The sequence below is a fragment of the Numida meleagris genome, chromosome 11, assembly GCF_002078875.1.
Source record: "Numida meleagris isolate 19003 breed g44 Domestic line chromosome 11, NumMel1.0, whole genome shotgun sequence".
Lineage (NCBI taxonomy): Eukaryota > Metazoa > Chordata > Aves > Galliformes > Numididae > Numida > Numida meleagris.
The window spans coordinates 12,930,441-12,944,137 of NC_034419.1; the positions used below are offsets into that span (position 1 = coordinate 12,930,441).

The window sequence follows — 13,697 nt, forward strand, 5'->3', positions numbered from 1 at the left end:
AGATGCTGTAGTTTAAGACATGCTTTCTGGAGATGTGTGAACCAGGATGGAAATGTGACTCAGCTTGTGAACTGTTTGTCATGAAAATGAAGTGGAGAGGGAAGGGACGAAGGTGGCACAGAGCCTGGCTGAGCAGGGGCACAACTGTGCATACCTCCCACAAGGAATGCAGTGAAAACTGTACCAAAGAAAAGCCTGTAAAATTTGGACTCAAATACCGCTTGGGTAGTGCTGCTGTGTTCATCAGGAATCTGAAGAAGTTTGAAGTGCTTTTCTTTCAAGGTCATTGGGGCTTAAAAAATGTGAAGAGTTAAAGCACAGAGGCTGTTTTATTTATATTACATAAGGCGATGCCAAGGGAGCAGCAGGTTCAGAGGCGCCAGGGGAGTCTCAAGCTGGCATCTGCAGGCAGGTACCGGTGTGCAAACGTGGGAGAGGATGAGAGTTAGATTTGTGTTTCTGCTTCATGGGCATGGAAGAATAACTTTGACATTTAGCAAAGAATGTGTTCTCAAATGGGTTTGCAGATGTGGCAGTGGACAAGGCTTTAAGTTAAAAAGGTTATGCAATTTCTAGAGCTTTAGCCTTTTTGTCAATTTTGCTGCTTGCTTGGATATTTTGCTTCTTGCTTTGTTGAAGTCCTCTTATTTTTGGCTTGCTGCCCTCAGCACGGAATCATGTCCTTAATGAGCTGGGGCCAATAGGATGGTGTGTGTGCCTGTGCACAGGGTCACTAAGTCGGAAAGTTTTCCTAGTTTCTTGGCACTGCAGTTCAGATGGGTGCAGGCTTCACTTTTGACTCAGGTGAGACAAAGGGGTCAGAAAAGCTGCACAGCATGCCAAGAAACTTGCAACTGTGCATACAGAAATACTACATGCAAAGTTTTCCAAGAGACATTTAAGCAGTTAGATGGGCAGCTCATGGGGGATGAAATTTCAATGTGAGATACAACTTTTGGGAAGGCTGTAGTGTACTCACTCCTTGCATATTATGCCTATTTGAGAGACCTGAAGTAAAACACCCCAATTAAGAAGTTGCATTGCCAGCAATCCCTGTGATGTTAAAATTGTGAGTGTGTTGGCTAGGGGTGCCCCAGCAGCAGGGCTGCTCCACCTTCCTCCAGGAATCTGCAAGACTGCTCTGAGACCTCTGGTGCTGAGCACGCTGCTTACTTTGACAGAGGAAAGCTGTCTTGTGGATTATGGTGCTGCCTTAAATAGATGCATATTCCACAAAATACGGGAAAACCCATTTTATTTTTACCCTCTGTTATGAAGCACTGCACGTTAAGCGCTTGTCGTGGGCTAGTGCTGTGGTGGTTGCCCATACAGTCTGCAGCTCATAAACAAAAATAACTCTGCAAGTGCACAGCCCAGAGGACTTCACATCCCCTTCGAGATAGGAATGGCCTTTCGCCCAGCAAAATGCTTCTGAAAATGTGCCCCATCTGCTGCATGGCTTGGAATCCAGAGATGCAACAAAACTATAAATATCTCAAAATTTGTTCTGAGGCATTTTGAAGATCATCAAACCTCTTGGAAGAGCTCTCCATCTCCTGTTTAAATAAAAAATAAGTAAGAAAACAAAACAAAAATCCAAGACCAAATAAACCACATAGGACGTTCTGAATTCCATAGTTCAAGAAGAATAATCTGCACGAAGATGTGAGCTCTCAGAGGGATGAACACTTGTGCTGCTGCGTCTTTAAAGTGAATGGTATATGAAATTGTATTAATCACACATGCTAGGAAGAGTGTGCTTTTGTGGGGTTTATTTTTAAAGTGCAGCTCCTTTCTTTTCCCCGAAGAGCACCAGAGTGCTGTGAGAAAAATCCCAGCAGTTCTGTCCATTCAGGCAATGCTTATTTATGTTTAAGAAAGTAAATGGATTCCTTAAAGAAAAGCTGAAGTATGGACAATCTGGGTATTTTGGAGCCTGAAACTCTTTCTTCAGTAGTTCTCTTTATAGGAAGACCATGGGAAATGGATGAAGAGCTCTGTACCAGTCACTGCTGGGCTGAGTTCAGAGCTATTCAGTTCAGTCAGCCCATCCTGCTTGATTTTAGTTGCTGTGGCATTTGGTGTGTAGCCACTTCCTAAATTGCCTGTTTCAGTTTTTCGCTCCCGCCAGCAGCTAAGTACTGCTTCTAATTTTTCCACTTGGACAGCTTTAGAAAGTAAAGTTGTTTCTCTCTGAAACCAGAGTCTCAGCATTGTGCATTCCTGCACACACATGCACACCGTCTCAGATGAAATATGCCATATTCTTGTTGGGGCTGGACAGAAGCTACTGTGAGTGAGACTTGGAAATAATAAATAAATCCAAAGGTCGCCAGCAGAGTCAGAATGTGGCACTGAATTCAAGGACCAGTGCAAGACCCCAGCTGGTCTCCAGGAGCCTGGGAAGAGGCCCTCAGGGTACGTAGCTGCAGCTCCCTGCAGTAAATGTCTGGTCTCAGCACCAGCAATGTCAGCGTCAGATATTGCAGAATCATAGAATCGTTCAGGTTGGAAAAGACTTCTGAGATCACCAAGTCCAACCCCAACCCACCCCACCATGCTCATTGACGACGTCCCTCAGTGCCACATCTCCATGGTTCTTGAACACCTCCAGGGACGGTGACTTCACCACTCCCTGGGCAGCCTGTGCCAGTGTCTCACCACTCTTTTGGAGAAGAAGTTGTTCCTAACACCCGAATTGAATGAGCTGTTTAGAGTCAGTGTTGGTTTCAAGAGGCAATGTTCTGTCTCCATGAGGTGCATGACCCTCCTGTACTGCAGTGTCAAGAAAACAAACAAACAACAGCCCCAGTTTAATTTCTCCAACGCCAGTCCAGGATGGTGGTTGATGTCTTGTGTTCTTCACTTCCTTGTCTTTCTTCTCATTTCCAGCCTTTCGTCTTTTAGTTGATAAAATACCAGTTCAAGGAGGGATAGGACAATGACCACAATTTACAAGAGGAAAAGAGGCCTAGAAATGGGCAGTGATTTATCCAAGATAGCAGAGACTCTGGTAGTGTGGAAAAATGAGCCTGAACGATGCAAGGACTTGTTGGTTACTGCTCCTTCCCAAGATACAGAAAGACCTGGTTAGAAATATTCATACTTCTGCCCAGAGATCAGCATGTTGAGCTATTTCTCTCTCATTTGGTTTTATGTGCTGCTTAAACTTTTCAGGAGGGAAGCAGCTTTCCTTTTGAAGGTTTTTCTCGCAGCCACAGTGATGGTAAATGACAGTGAAGGTAATCTGGGATTCACTCTGTTCCAGACCTTTGAACCTTAAGCAAAATACAACATGTCAAGGCCCCACTAGGAGGTGTAAGAATGAGCAGCAGTGTGTGGCATAATCTTTTATCCTTTTTTTTTTGGTGTGTGTGTTTACATAATTTCCTTGGTTCCCTTCCATCCCTAGGATGTGTAATTGACATCCTTTTTACAAACTGAGCACACTGTCGTACCCTCATCCAGAAAAAGAATCCCCTAAATTTTCTGAGTCTGGCAAGGAACTGGGATGTATTTAGATGCACAGGATGAAGATTTTTAAACATTTTTAGGACATGAGAAAAAGGAAGAGAGGTTCAAAAAAGCCTCCTGCTCATTATGCTTCAGTTCTTGTTTATATCTTAATATTAAAGTGTTAGTGTTATAATTTCTCCTGTTTGGAAGGAGGCCAGATATGAAACAACGCTTGTTTCAAGGCAGAGGAGCAGAAATGAGAGGCACTGCATGGTGAGGTAATAACCACTGCTCTGTAATTCAGGGGTCCTGTGTGTTGTGAAAGAGACGACTTACTGCTGATTTCTTGTTGGTTTTGAATGATTTATAACATTTTACTTGTGGCAGAGTGTTGCAATCTATGTTGTCATGGAAATTCTATTGAATTTATAGTTCCATTTATCCAAAACGATTTTCCAGACTTCATTTCATGGTGAATCATATGGCTGTTACTCAGAGTACAAAGCAATTGCAAAAAAGTTTCATCTTATGGAAAGCATAAACACTGAAACCGTTATTTTCCCATTATGGAAATACAAATGAATGCAACATACATCTTGTTAGCATCAAATGTGCCTTCATTGTGTAATGACTCAGTGTATACACATGAGAGTGGATTTTCTTGTTTGGGACAGAAGCAGGCCTGAGGGGTATTTATTTCTGGAAGGAGACATCGGGGAAGTTTCTGGCTTGCCAAGGTAATTCTCTTAACATTCAGGGCTTAGCACGCCGGATACTGAGTCACATGGCGCCCATCCAGCCGTGCATTTAAGCACATGGCAGTCCTGCTAGCGCTGCTCTGCTCTTCCTATGGGGCTGTTGTGGGACCTGCCCAGTACTGGGGGCAGGACATGGGGTGACAGGTGACAAGGGCTAGGAAATTCCTCAGCCTCACCTTTATTCATAGCATAGATGCACCCGCTGTGTTGTTTGTAGACAATAATAAAGCAATAATTAATGCTTAGTGTTAAAAGACTAAATGGAAATTTATCATGCTTCTAAGGCATGTGAACATAGAAATTGAGCTGAATTGTTATTTCACTCATATGATCTTTGCTCTTCCTGTTGTTTCACCTCCTTTCGTTTTTCTCAGCCCGGCATTGTCTTCATTATCAAGTTGTAATTATTTTAAGGCAAAGACCTTGTCTGACTCTTTGTTTTGCAATTTACCCAGCACCCTTTTTGACTCTGTAAAATTCTAAGTTATGACATTCAAAATACATCTCTGTACCTGCCTAACCGTAGTTAAAAATTCACTGATGAATAATAGACTAGGCAGGAAAAACATGCCATTATCTGCTCCTGTTCAACTTTATCTTTTAGAAAGAATTCAGCGTGCTCTATTTTATTACATCAGGCTCTAGTAGGAGAAATGGAAAACATCACGATTCGCTTTCCCTTCTCCCCTCTGTCTTTTCTGAGCAGATTTAGAGTATGTTATAAATGATAAGTCGGTTTTCTTGTTGCCTTTTTTTATTTTTTAAGGGAATATAATGAAAAGCCAAACATCAGACTTCATTGTCCAGCGTACAGGTCACACTCTGGTAGACAACCGACTGCAGGACAGTTCCTCGGAATGTTCAGTGCTGCCGTGAAGATTGCGTTATGTCTGTAGAAAGTTTTTATTCCGGTCAAATGGATCACGTCGTCTAGTTCGCTGTGCACATATCTAAAGCAGACATAAGTTACAGACGGGCTTTCAGTTAAGAAAATTCATGTGTGATTCATTGTGTTAGCACAGATTTTGGTGGGGTTTTTTATGTGAGTTGTTTTAAATTCAGCTGTGTAAGCGGCCGAGAATAATTTATTCATACAATATAAGGAGTAGAGGTACTAAGAATTAGTATATTCACTGATGAACCCCTTCGTTTAGGGGAAAGACTTCCAATTTCTTGTTTCACCACTCTGCAAGGATTTGCAGTGTACCTGCTTACGCCTGTGCGCTTTGCTTGTGTGAAAGTACTCTGTCTCTAAACATAATAAACCACATCGCTGTCGCCTCTGCGTCTTGCCGCCTGATTCATCAAGAAATTGGCTGGCCTATAAAACCTTTTTTTTTTTCCTTTAAATTGCATGGTAGCCCTTGGATTGCTGGAAGGAAATGAGCAGAAAGCTAATTCTGATGATCTTTTTCCTTCCACCAGAATTCCTGATCCTATTGAATATTCTGTACTCCACATCTGTGACAGCACAATGAGCCTTTGTTCATTTTTTAATCTAAAGAGAAATCTGCCGTGGGAGGTTGCACAGGGTGATAGCAGCCCAATTTAAAAGTCTCAATTATTTATTTTTAAAATACTTGGCATCTGTCTATGGAAAATTTACTTGCTTGCTTTCCAGTCTCTTAGAATTGCTTTGAACTCGTGCACATCTTCTGGGATCTATCAAATGCTCATTGTGGCTTTTCTCTCATAACTGCTGAATGAATTTAGCCATGATGGTCTGTATCGGGATATAAACTTCTGTCTTTGTAATGGGGCAATAAGAGGCATAGTGATTTCTGTCTGGATGCCCATCCTGCCAAGCAGGGAAGGAGCATCCGAGCAGAGCCCCGAACAGTTTATTTGTGGGTAGGAGGTGGGCAGAAGTCATTCATGTGACGTATGCTCCGTTTTTGCAAGCTAGTGGTGATGGTTCGTAGGGAGCACTGAGTTATTCAGAGGCAGTTGCACTTAAAATCAGAACTGATCTCTGGTGGGCATTGCTTTTCAGAATGCTCAGATGTATTTTGGACAGCCAGTCCTTGTAAGACCAGAGTGGTAGTAAACCAGGTCTGAGTCAAAATCCAAAAACCACAGAACGGAGCCCGGCTCTTATTGGGGAATGCCAGATTTCTATGCAAGTTGGAAGAACATGGTTGAAGAAAGGTGTTTGTGCAAGAGTAGGCTGACCCCAGGAGGAGAGCATTGCCTGCCCCGTGGCACAGTGCTGCAGGTGGGTAGTAAGAGCGTGGAAGCAGTGTGCTCCAGGCTGGGAAATGATTCAGGTGTTGGATGCGTCTGGTGTATTTGTTTGTGGAAGAGTTGTCACCTGGAAAAATGCCTGCAGTGCTTGGAAACTAACAGCTGGGCATCCTTCTGGATAGAAAAGAGCAGAAAACAAGACGTGGTTTTGTAGGGTGACTGCAATTATCTCCTGGGTTATGGCAGAGCGAGGGCTTTCTTTCTAATCCTCTGTTTTAAGGCACTTGTGACATTCTGAAGATTTTCCCCTTCAGTGAAATTTTTTCAGGCTTAATCTCTGCTGTACAGCAAATCTCTCTCAAGTTTGAGTGAAAACAATTCCACTCCTTTAGAGTGCTAGGAGTGTCAAAGCATAAAGTTTTTCCATTAGAAGCAAGCTTTGCCCTCCCCTTGTCTTGGTGAAGCTCTGTAGCTGCGGTGGTCGTCATCGGTGGAATTTCAGGATGGAGAGAGTCATCCTGCAAGAAAAGCGCCTTTATGTGCCTCGTGCAGGTCTCTTTCAGTTTAGCCTTATCACAACACTGAAATTTTCAGGTTGCTTGGGCTCTTCCTTTTTTTTGTAATAGATCTTCACAAGGTACATGCTTGCTGCATTGCTGCGATTAAGAAAGCCCATGTAAACCTTTCCTGGCCTTGTTAGCTGTAGCAGGGCTAGATGTGAAAGATTGATAAATCTAATATATTGTGCCATCAAGAACAGGGCTCTTGTGCCCCCTGGGACCTGTGCCACTGGAAGGCGATTTGGAGCACTGACAGCGGAGAAGTGAGGAGCAGAGCATTCTGATTGCAGTTAGTGTCATGCTATCGAAACTAGAAAGGCATTGCAGGCTTCCCATGGCTAAGGGATTCAGAGCTGTTGAAAAATGTGTTTTGGAAATTAGAAGCTGTGAAATCATACACAGAAATGTATGAGACAATGGCTTAGAGTGCTGAAGTCAGGCAGCAAAAGGATTCAGGTTGGATGTGCAAGCTTGGATGATTCTCCATTATGCATTTCACAAATAGCATATCATAATAAGATCCAAATTTTCATTAGCTTGAATGCTCCTTTATTGTATTCTGTACTACTGCTTTGAATGTACCAGGCAGAGACAGTAGAATTCATTTGTATGCAAAGTGCACCGTACATTGTATATACTAATTATATAATAAGGAGTTATAATGAAAATTTTCCGGCATGTTTAGGCCACTTAAGTATGCAGTGAAATTAATTTTATGGCTAACTGTCTTATTCCTGATTTGTACTTAAAGAACATTATGCCATCCATGGAAAATACTAAACAAAGTGTCTACCTATAAATGCGTGCAAGATTATACATATTATGTAGAAGAGAACAGAAGTGTTAGATACATTTACGTTTTGTTGTGAATTGTGGGAAAACAGATGAGACCGTATTATGGAAGAGAACAATATGGAACAACATAATTAGGAAATTGTCATAATACTAATGCTGAGGTGTCCAGGTGTGGTTTCTTGAGCAGCTTGAGTCGTGCAGCTTTGAGGATGTAACTTTATCATCTTCTTAACGTTGTTTTTGCAGTATATGCGTGTGTAAATTATATAATAGCAATTCCTGGGAGATTCCACTTCTAGAATGTTCCTTCTAGCTGTATGAACGTGTAAGGAAGCTACTGTATGACAGATGACGATAATTTTTCATACAAGACAGTTCCCCTTGACTTGATGGATGCAGGGAGAGGAACCACGCTCCCTGGAAAAACACCAGGGAGCAGCGGGAAAACGTTTCAGTGTGTTTGGTAATCAAGGCAGAGTATGGTTCTTGATGAGTCTCTGAAATTGCACTGCTGAGACGAGGGATCTGAATTAAGCGCTTTTTTACCAAAGCCCTTTGCACTGCTATCCAAAAGTGTATTGTAAAAATTAATTTCCTTAAAATGCCATGAGCAAAATTGATCCAAAATGACTTTGGCATATGCTGAACTCACTCAGTGATACTTTTCTTCACAAACTCCTATGAGGGCTATATACTGAGGTATTTTATATAAGGTGTACCTAATTTTAGACTTTATTTTAAAGGGGAGTAAAATGTAATTTGCAAGTGTTTCGTGAGCTTTTGTCTGCGCTGTCTAAATTGAAGTTTAAGCAATCCCACGTGAAACAAACTGTTTGTAATTTCCACATCAGTGAACGGCGGCACCTCAGCCTGCATTTGTTCGAAGCACAAGTTAGAACCTGGAGGCAGCACCAACTTTGTGAGATATTGCCAGCATCCTGGTGTGCGCTGCAAGTACGCTGGGAATAGGAAGGCCAAAGTAGGGGGAGAAAATTGCTTTCCAATTTTATGAAGCTAGACTGAGTGCCAGACCATTTTTTTCATATATTTTTTTTTTGTGAGCCGTTTGGAGTGTGGTCTTATTTTATCCTCCTGCTGAAAAAGTACCTCCACCTCTGAGGAGACCCATCTTCATCTTGGCCTTCTCTCTGTATGATGATGTTTTATTAGATATATAGGTACTTTGCCAGTATTATACATTACAGCCAGTATATAGGGCCAGAAGCCTGTGAATCAGTAAAAATGAGTAGGCCCGCATTTGAGAGATGAAAGGATATCGTCTTATCTGGCCATACACAAGATCTCAGAATGTGGGAAAAGTGCTTGCATTTGTGAAGAAGGTAGGACTTTGCATGCACTGCCATCTTAGAAGAGCCCCAGCTGGTGCCATCAGTGGATTGCCTGCAGACAGACTTGCAGGAGGGAGCGATGCCAAGCAAAGTGCTGGGAGATGTGGGCAGTCCAAGCAGACCTGTGGCTGCATTTGGCTGCACTGTGGGGCTGTTCCTCATCACCCGGTAACGATGTGGAAATTGCCCAGAATGGTGCAATTTATTATTTGTCCAAAGTGACAGCAGAATATCCATTTTTGTCTCACTTATACTTGTTGCTGTGTACTAAAGCTTTGGAAGTAGGAGCCATAAAATGAAGTCAGGAAGAATTCTGACCCAAACTGATAGTCCTGAATATCAGAGGCTCATGAAAATGCATTGCTACAGAGGCACACTTTTATCTTACAAATTGCTTTTAGGAGTAAAGGAATATCTCTAAACACTGAAATCGTTTTCAAAAATTCTCTATGGTTTTTGAGATAAATATGTCTAGCACATTTAACAGAACAGGAGATGAGCCTGCACTGAAAAAAGAAATGAAGAGATCCTGGCAAAAAAAGCGCAAAGTTTGCCATCTAAACTGACTGGCCATACTGTTTATCCTTTGGTTTGTTATTAAAATGCATTGCGTTGACTCTGTTCCCTGGTTACTGTCCCAGTAGGGCAGCCGTGCTATTAATCAAGATGCTAGTTAAACAATATTGTTCAGCAGAATTCCTGTATCTCCATTTCATAACACTGGGTTTACGTACGGCGTATATGCACTACCTCACTTGAAAGCTGGAGGAATCAGCACTGACGTAATTTTGTTGTTGTTTTTAATTTTTACAGATGCAGATTTACTTCTACAATCCCGATGACTTTGACAGTTTTGGAACAGCAGTTCTAGAAAACAGGGTAGTTGGAGCCATGGCCGTGTTTTTTCAAGTAAGTTTAAACAAGGGCTATATCCATAAACCAAAGCTTTCACCGAGTACTGTTTAATTCATTGAATTGTTTCAGGTTTAATGGATGCATCTGTTTTCTTGTTCCTACCTGTCTAAGTGAAAAATATTTCATATTGTCTACCTGTGATTTAAAATGTAAATAAGCATATTTAGAAATGTAATGAAGAATTTTGCATCAATTGTTCTGATTTTATGGCCACTTTACAGATGCAGATTGGAGAACACATTTATCATGGAACTTCCTTCACTGCTGAAGCACATTGCTCAGGTCCCCAGAATACTAACAAACTGCCGTGAACCGATTCTGCTTAGAGAAAACTTAAAATTCAAACATAGCTTGGAAGAAAATTAATCAATACGTTTCATCAATCTTATCTGCTGCAGCTTCTTCTAAATTGTCATAGTAACAAGTTCTTGAGCAGACCTGGTTTCCAAATGAATGGATTTATGCATTCCCTTTTTTAAAATGCATCCTCAAGAATGTGAATGCTCAGTGAGCTCATTTGTTGGTTTGGGGTAGAGCCTGCTGCTCACGATGGAGGGCAGGTCAGGTCACCTGGGAGCGGTGTTCAGCAGCATGGGGTTGGGTCAGATTTGATCGGGAATAGAGTTCATCTTTATACTGACTTGAGAGCGAGTTGAATGGAGCGAGCTGGAGCAACTCCGTGCCACCAAGCTTGGGAGAAATTTCTTCTCAGAAAGATTGGTGAGGTTTTGGAGCAGGCTGCCTAGGGCGGTGGTGGACGTGCTCAAGAAAGGGTAGATGTCGCACTGCGTGACATAGTTGAGAGCAGTCACAGACATGGGTTGATGGTTGGACTAGATGATTTGGTGGTCTTTCCAACCTTAATGATTCTATGACAAGCTTCCCAAACTAAGAAGTAGCCAATGAAGATTTTGAAGTAATTCAAGGTGTTGCTTTATCAAAGGAGAGAATATGAGGGAGGGAAGAGCAAGGGAAAACATTGATCCTTTGTGAGGTTTCACACTAGTTTTTACTGTGGAAGAAAATGATCTTACTGTTACGCCTGTGAAGTCGGATTAAAAAGAACATGCAAGTACCCATATGTAAATACCTCCCTTCTCTATGATGTTAGAGTGACAGGCGTGACTATACTGCTTAAATTAAATAAGGTTGTCTTTTTTTATGTCACTGCCTTTGATCAAAAGCTTTGATAAGGATAAAAGGGCGAATCCTTGTGCTGCATAAATTGCTGCAACTCTGCTGACATCAGGCTAGTGGAAGTAGGTGGCACGTTAAATTCATCACTGCTGATTTCTGAGCGCTTCTGTGGCGTTTCATGTTAGAGTGAAGTTGGTGGAGCTGCAGTAATTTACAGTGGCATAGCAGGATGTTTCCTCAGACTTGTTAATCGTAGTGTGCTGGGGGAAGGGTTGGGCAAATTGAATTTGGCCTGACATGACAAGAGTTTAGAAATAGAACAACCAAAGTCACTGTTGTGTGATTGATGTCATGATGAAGAGCTGCACATTGTGTGTGTATGGTGTTAGAAGGAGCATGTGCTGTGTCATGGTGTGCAATACACATTGCAGCATAGTGAGTCTGGAATTTAATTGCCCGAATGTAATTGCAATTTAGTGCCCAAATATGCTTCACATAGGCTACATGAAATGCTGCCCCATGTCGTAACATTTCCTAGTCTGCATGTGGCATTTCTGCCAAAGAAGCTGCTTTTAGAGGATCTTAAAATCGTAGTGGGATTGTTTTGTATTCGCCACCTGCAAAGCCAGGTGCTGTGTTACCAAGCGTCCCACTTTGCACGGTTTTGAGGGAGCCATTAAACTCACTAAAAATACCCTAAGAGAGCTCAGACTCCTTAAAGCCACAACTGAGTGTGTTGATCCCCTGAGAGAAGCAGAAATCTATACTTTTCATCATTTCTAGCCCTGCAGGCCACAGGACATTGGGCTGTAAAGTCCCGATGGTGGCACAGCTGGGCTCCTCTGCTCCAGGAACCATGAAATCTGAAGCCATTACTGATGAAGAGTCTGTTCTCTTCCAGAGTGATGGGAGTAAGGTAATTCCTTGGCAAAGTGACTCAGCGACAAGCCAGTTTGTGGCTGAAAGGAGATGGTTTTCTTCTTTTTTTTTTTTTTAATTCCTTGCCTCTGGGTTGAAGTGATAAATCAGCAATGTGCCATTAAACCTGTGTATATCAGATGTTCCTTCTGAGTCACTCTGCTCTGAGACAGAAGGCTGCCAGTGAAGATTTGTAGAGCCCAGAGCCCCCATTCTCAACGGGCATGTGCATATTCTGGCCCATGAGAGGTGTGGGAACTGCTGTTCTGGCCATCATGAGGCCAGAGCTTGTCCCATGGAGGCAAAGACTTTGTGCTTAGGGTTATTAATTGATGGTGATAATCCTTAGCAGATCCATACAGTGTTAGACTGAGGAGCTGTGTGTTGTGTGATGAAGCTGGTGACCCACAGCTTGGAAAAACTTACAGGAGGTTTTGTTCAGAGATACCTGGTGTTCCTTTAGCCTTGCTCCCCAGGGCGCAGGATAAGCAGGTATTTCAGGCAACTAATTTTAATACTGTCTTTTAAAACTGACTCTCAGTAGCTGTTGAAGCAATTGTCCCTAAGATGTCCATGTCCATATTCTGATAAACAGTTTTAACTTTCCGAGTACTATTTTCACAGTCTGCTGTTTTCCAAACCTATAGCCCCATCTCTAACTCAGTTATTTAGAACACAGCATTAAAAAAATGTATTAATGCAAGGCACACTGTTTTGGTTTTGTTTTGTTTTGTTACAAATATATTAGAACACTGAATTGCACGTGCTTTTCTGTGTAAATATTTTAATGTAGAATCTATTGGCTAGGTTTGCCGTTGAGTCAAGACTTGGATTTTTACTGATGTGCTAATACTGTGTTGGAATGAATGTGTACTGCTCCAAATTCAGGGTCTGGCAGGTGTGTTTTGTTTGACTGACGTTCACAAATGTTCCCTTGAAAATCAGTTTCTCGAGTGAACATTATACTGAACTGTATAATTATTGGTGAAACATTAAATAATTAAGAACCCTCTTTCCTAGTTTTTAAATAATTTAACTTAGACTATATAAGAATTTTCCATTTTGAATTCACTGTTTCAAGGGCAATTTTCAGGTAAAGTACATTGGTTCTGAACTTGGATAATTGAAGCACTTGGAACTATACCGTAATTGCTGCTAATCACATCTGTGCTTTTCTCTTTGCTTTCATTGTAAGTTCTGTTGATAAATTCTCCTTTTGTTCCCATGCTGCAGGTCAGTTGACCTGACAAATGAAGAACATTACTAGCTAAAATCAGGAAACAATGCTTGCATTTATAAACTGCTGTAAGTGCACATCTCTGGAGTTCGTTGTGGGTAGACACTCAGAGGGTGTCACATGAAATAGCTGTAGGGGTTCTGCAGCAGGTATTCTCAGTTTGCAAATATTTTGCTGGTCTGAAATCTCTAACTGGGCTCTGAAAGCTGATTTTTGCATTGGGATGCAAGTCGAGAGTGAACACGTGTTGAGGAAAAGGCTCCAAAGATGCATGGCCCCTTTTCTGACTATAGCATTGCTTTAAGGAGTGTGTTGGAGAACATTGTACATGTAGCAAATTACGAAACAGCAGATGATTTTACTCCACTGAAAATTCTTGCAGACTTCT

At 41.8% G+C, this 13,697-nt stretch overlaps 1 protein-coding gene across 2 annotated transcripts in view; it reads left to right on the plus strand.

The window, feature by feature from the left end:
- Positions 1–13,697, plus strand: part of PTPRG (protein tyrosine phosphatase, receptor type G) — a 379,675-nt gene that overhangs the window by 241,025 nt on the left and 124,953 nt on the right. For both annotated transcript variants that reach the window (XM_021409043.1, XM_021409044.1), the window contains exon 5: positions 9,916–10,011. In XM_021409043.1, the coding sequence (XP_021264718.1) occupies positions 9,916–10,011 (96 nt within the window). The remainder of the gene's footprint in view (positions 1–9,915; positions 10,012–13,697) is intronic.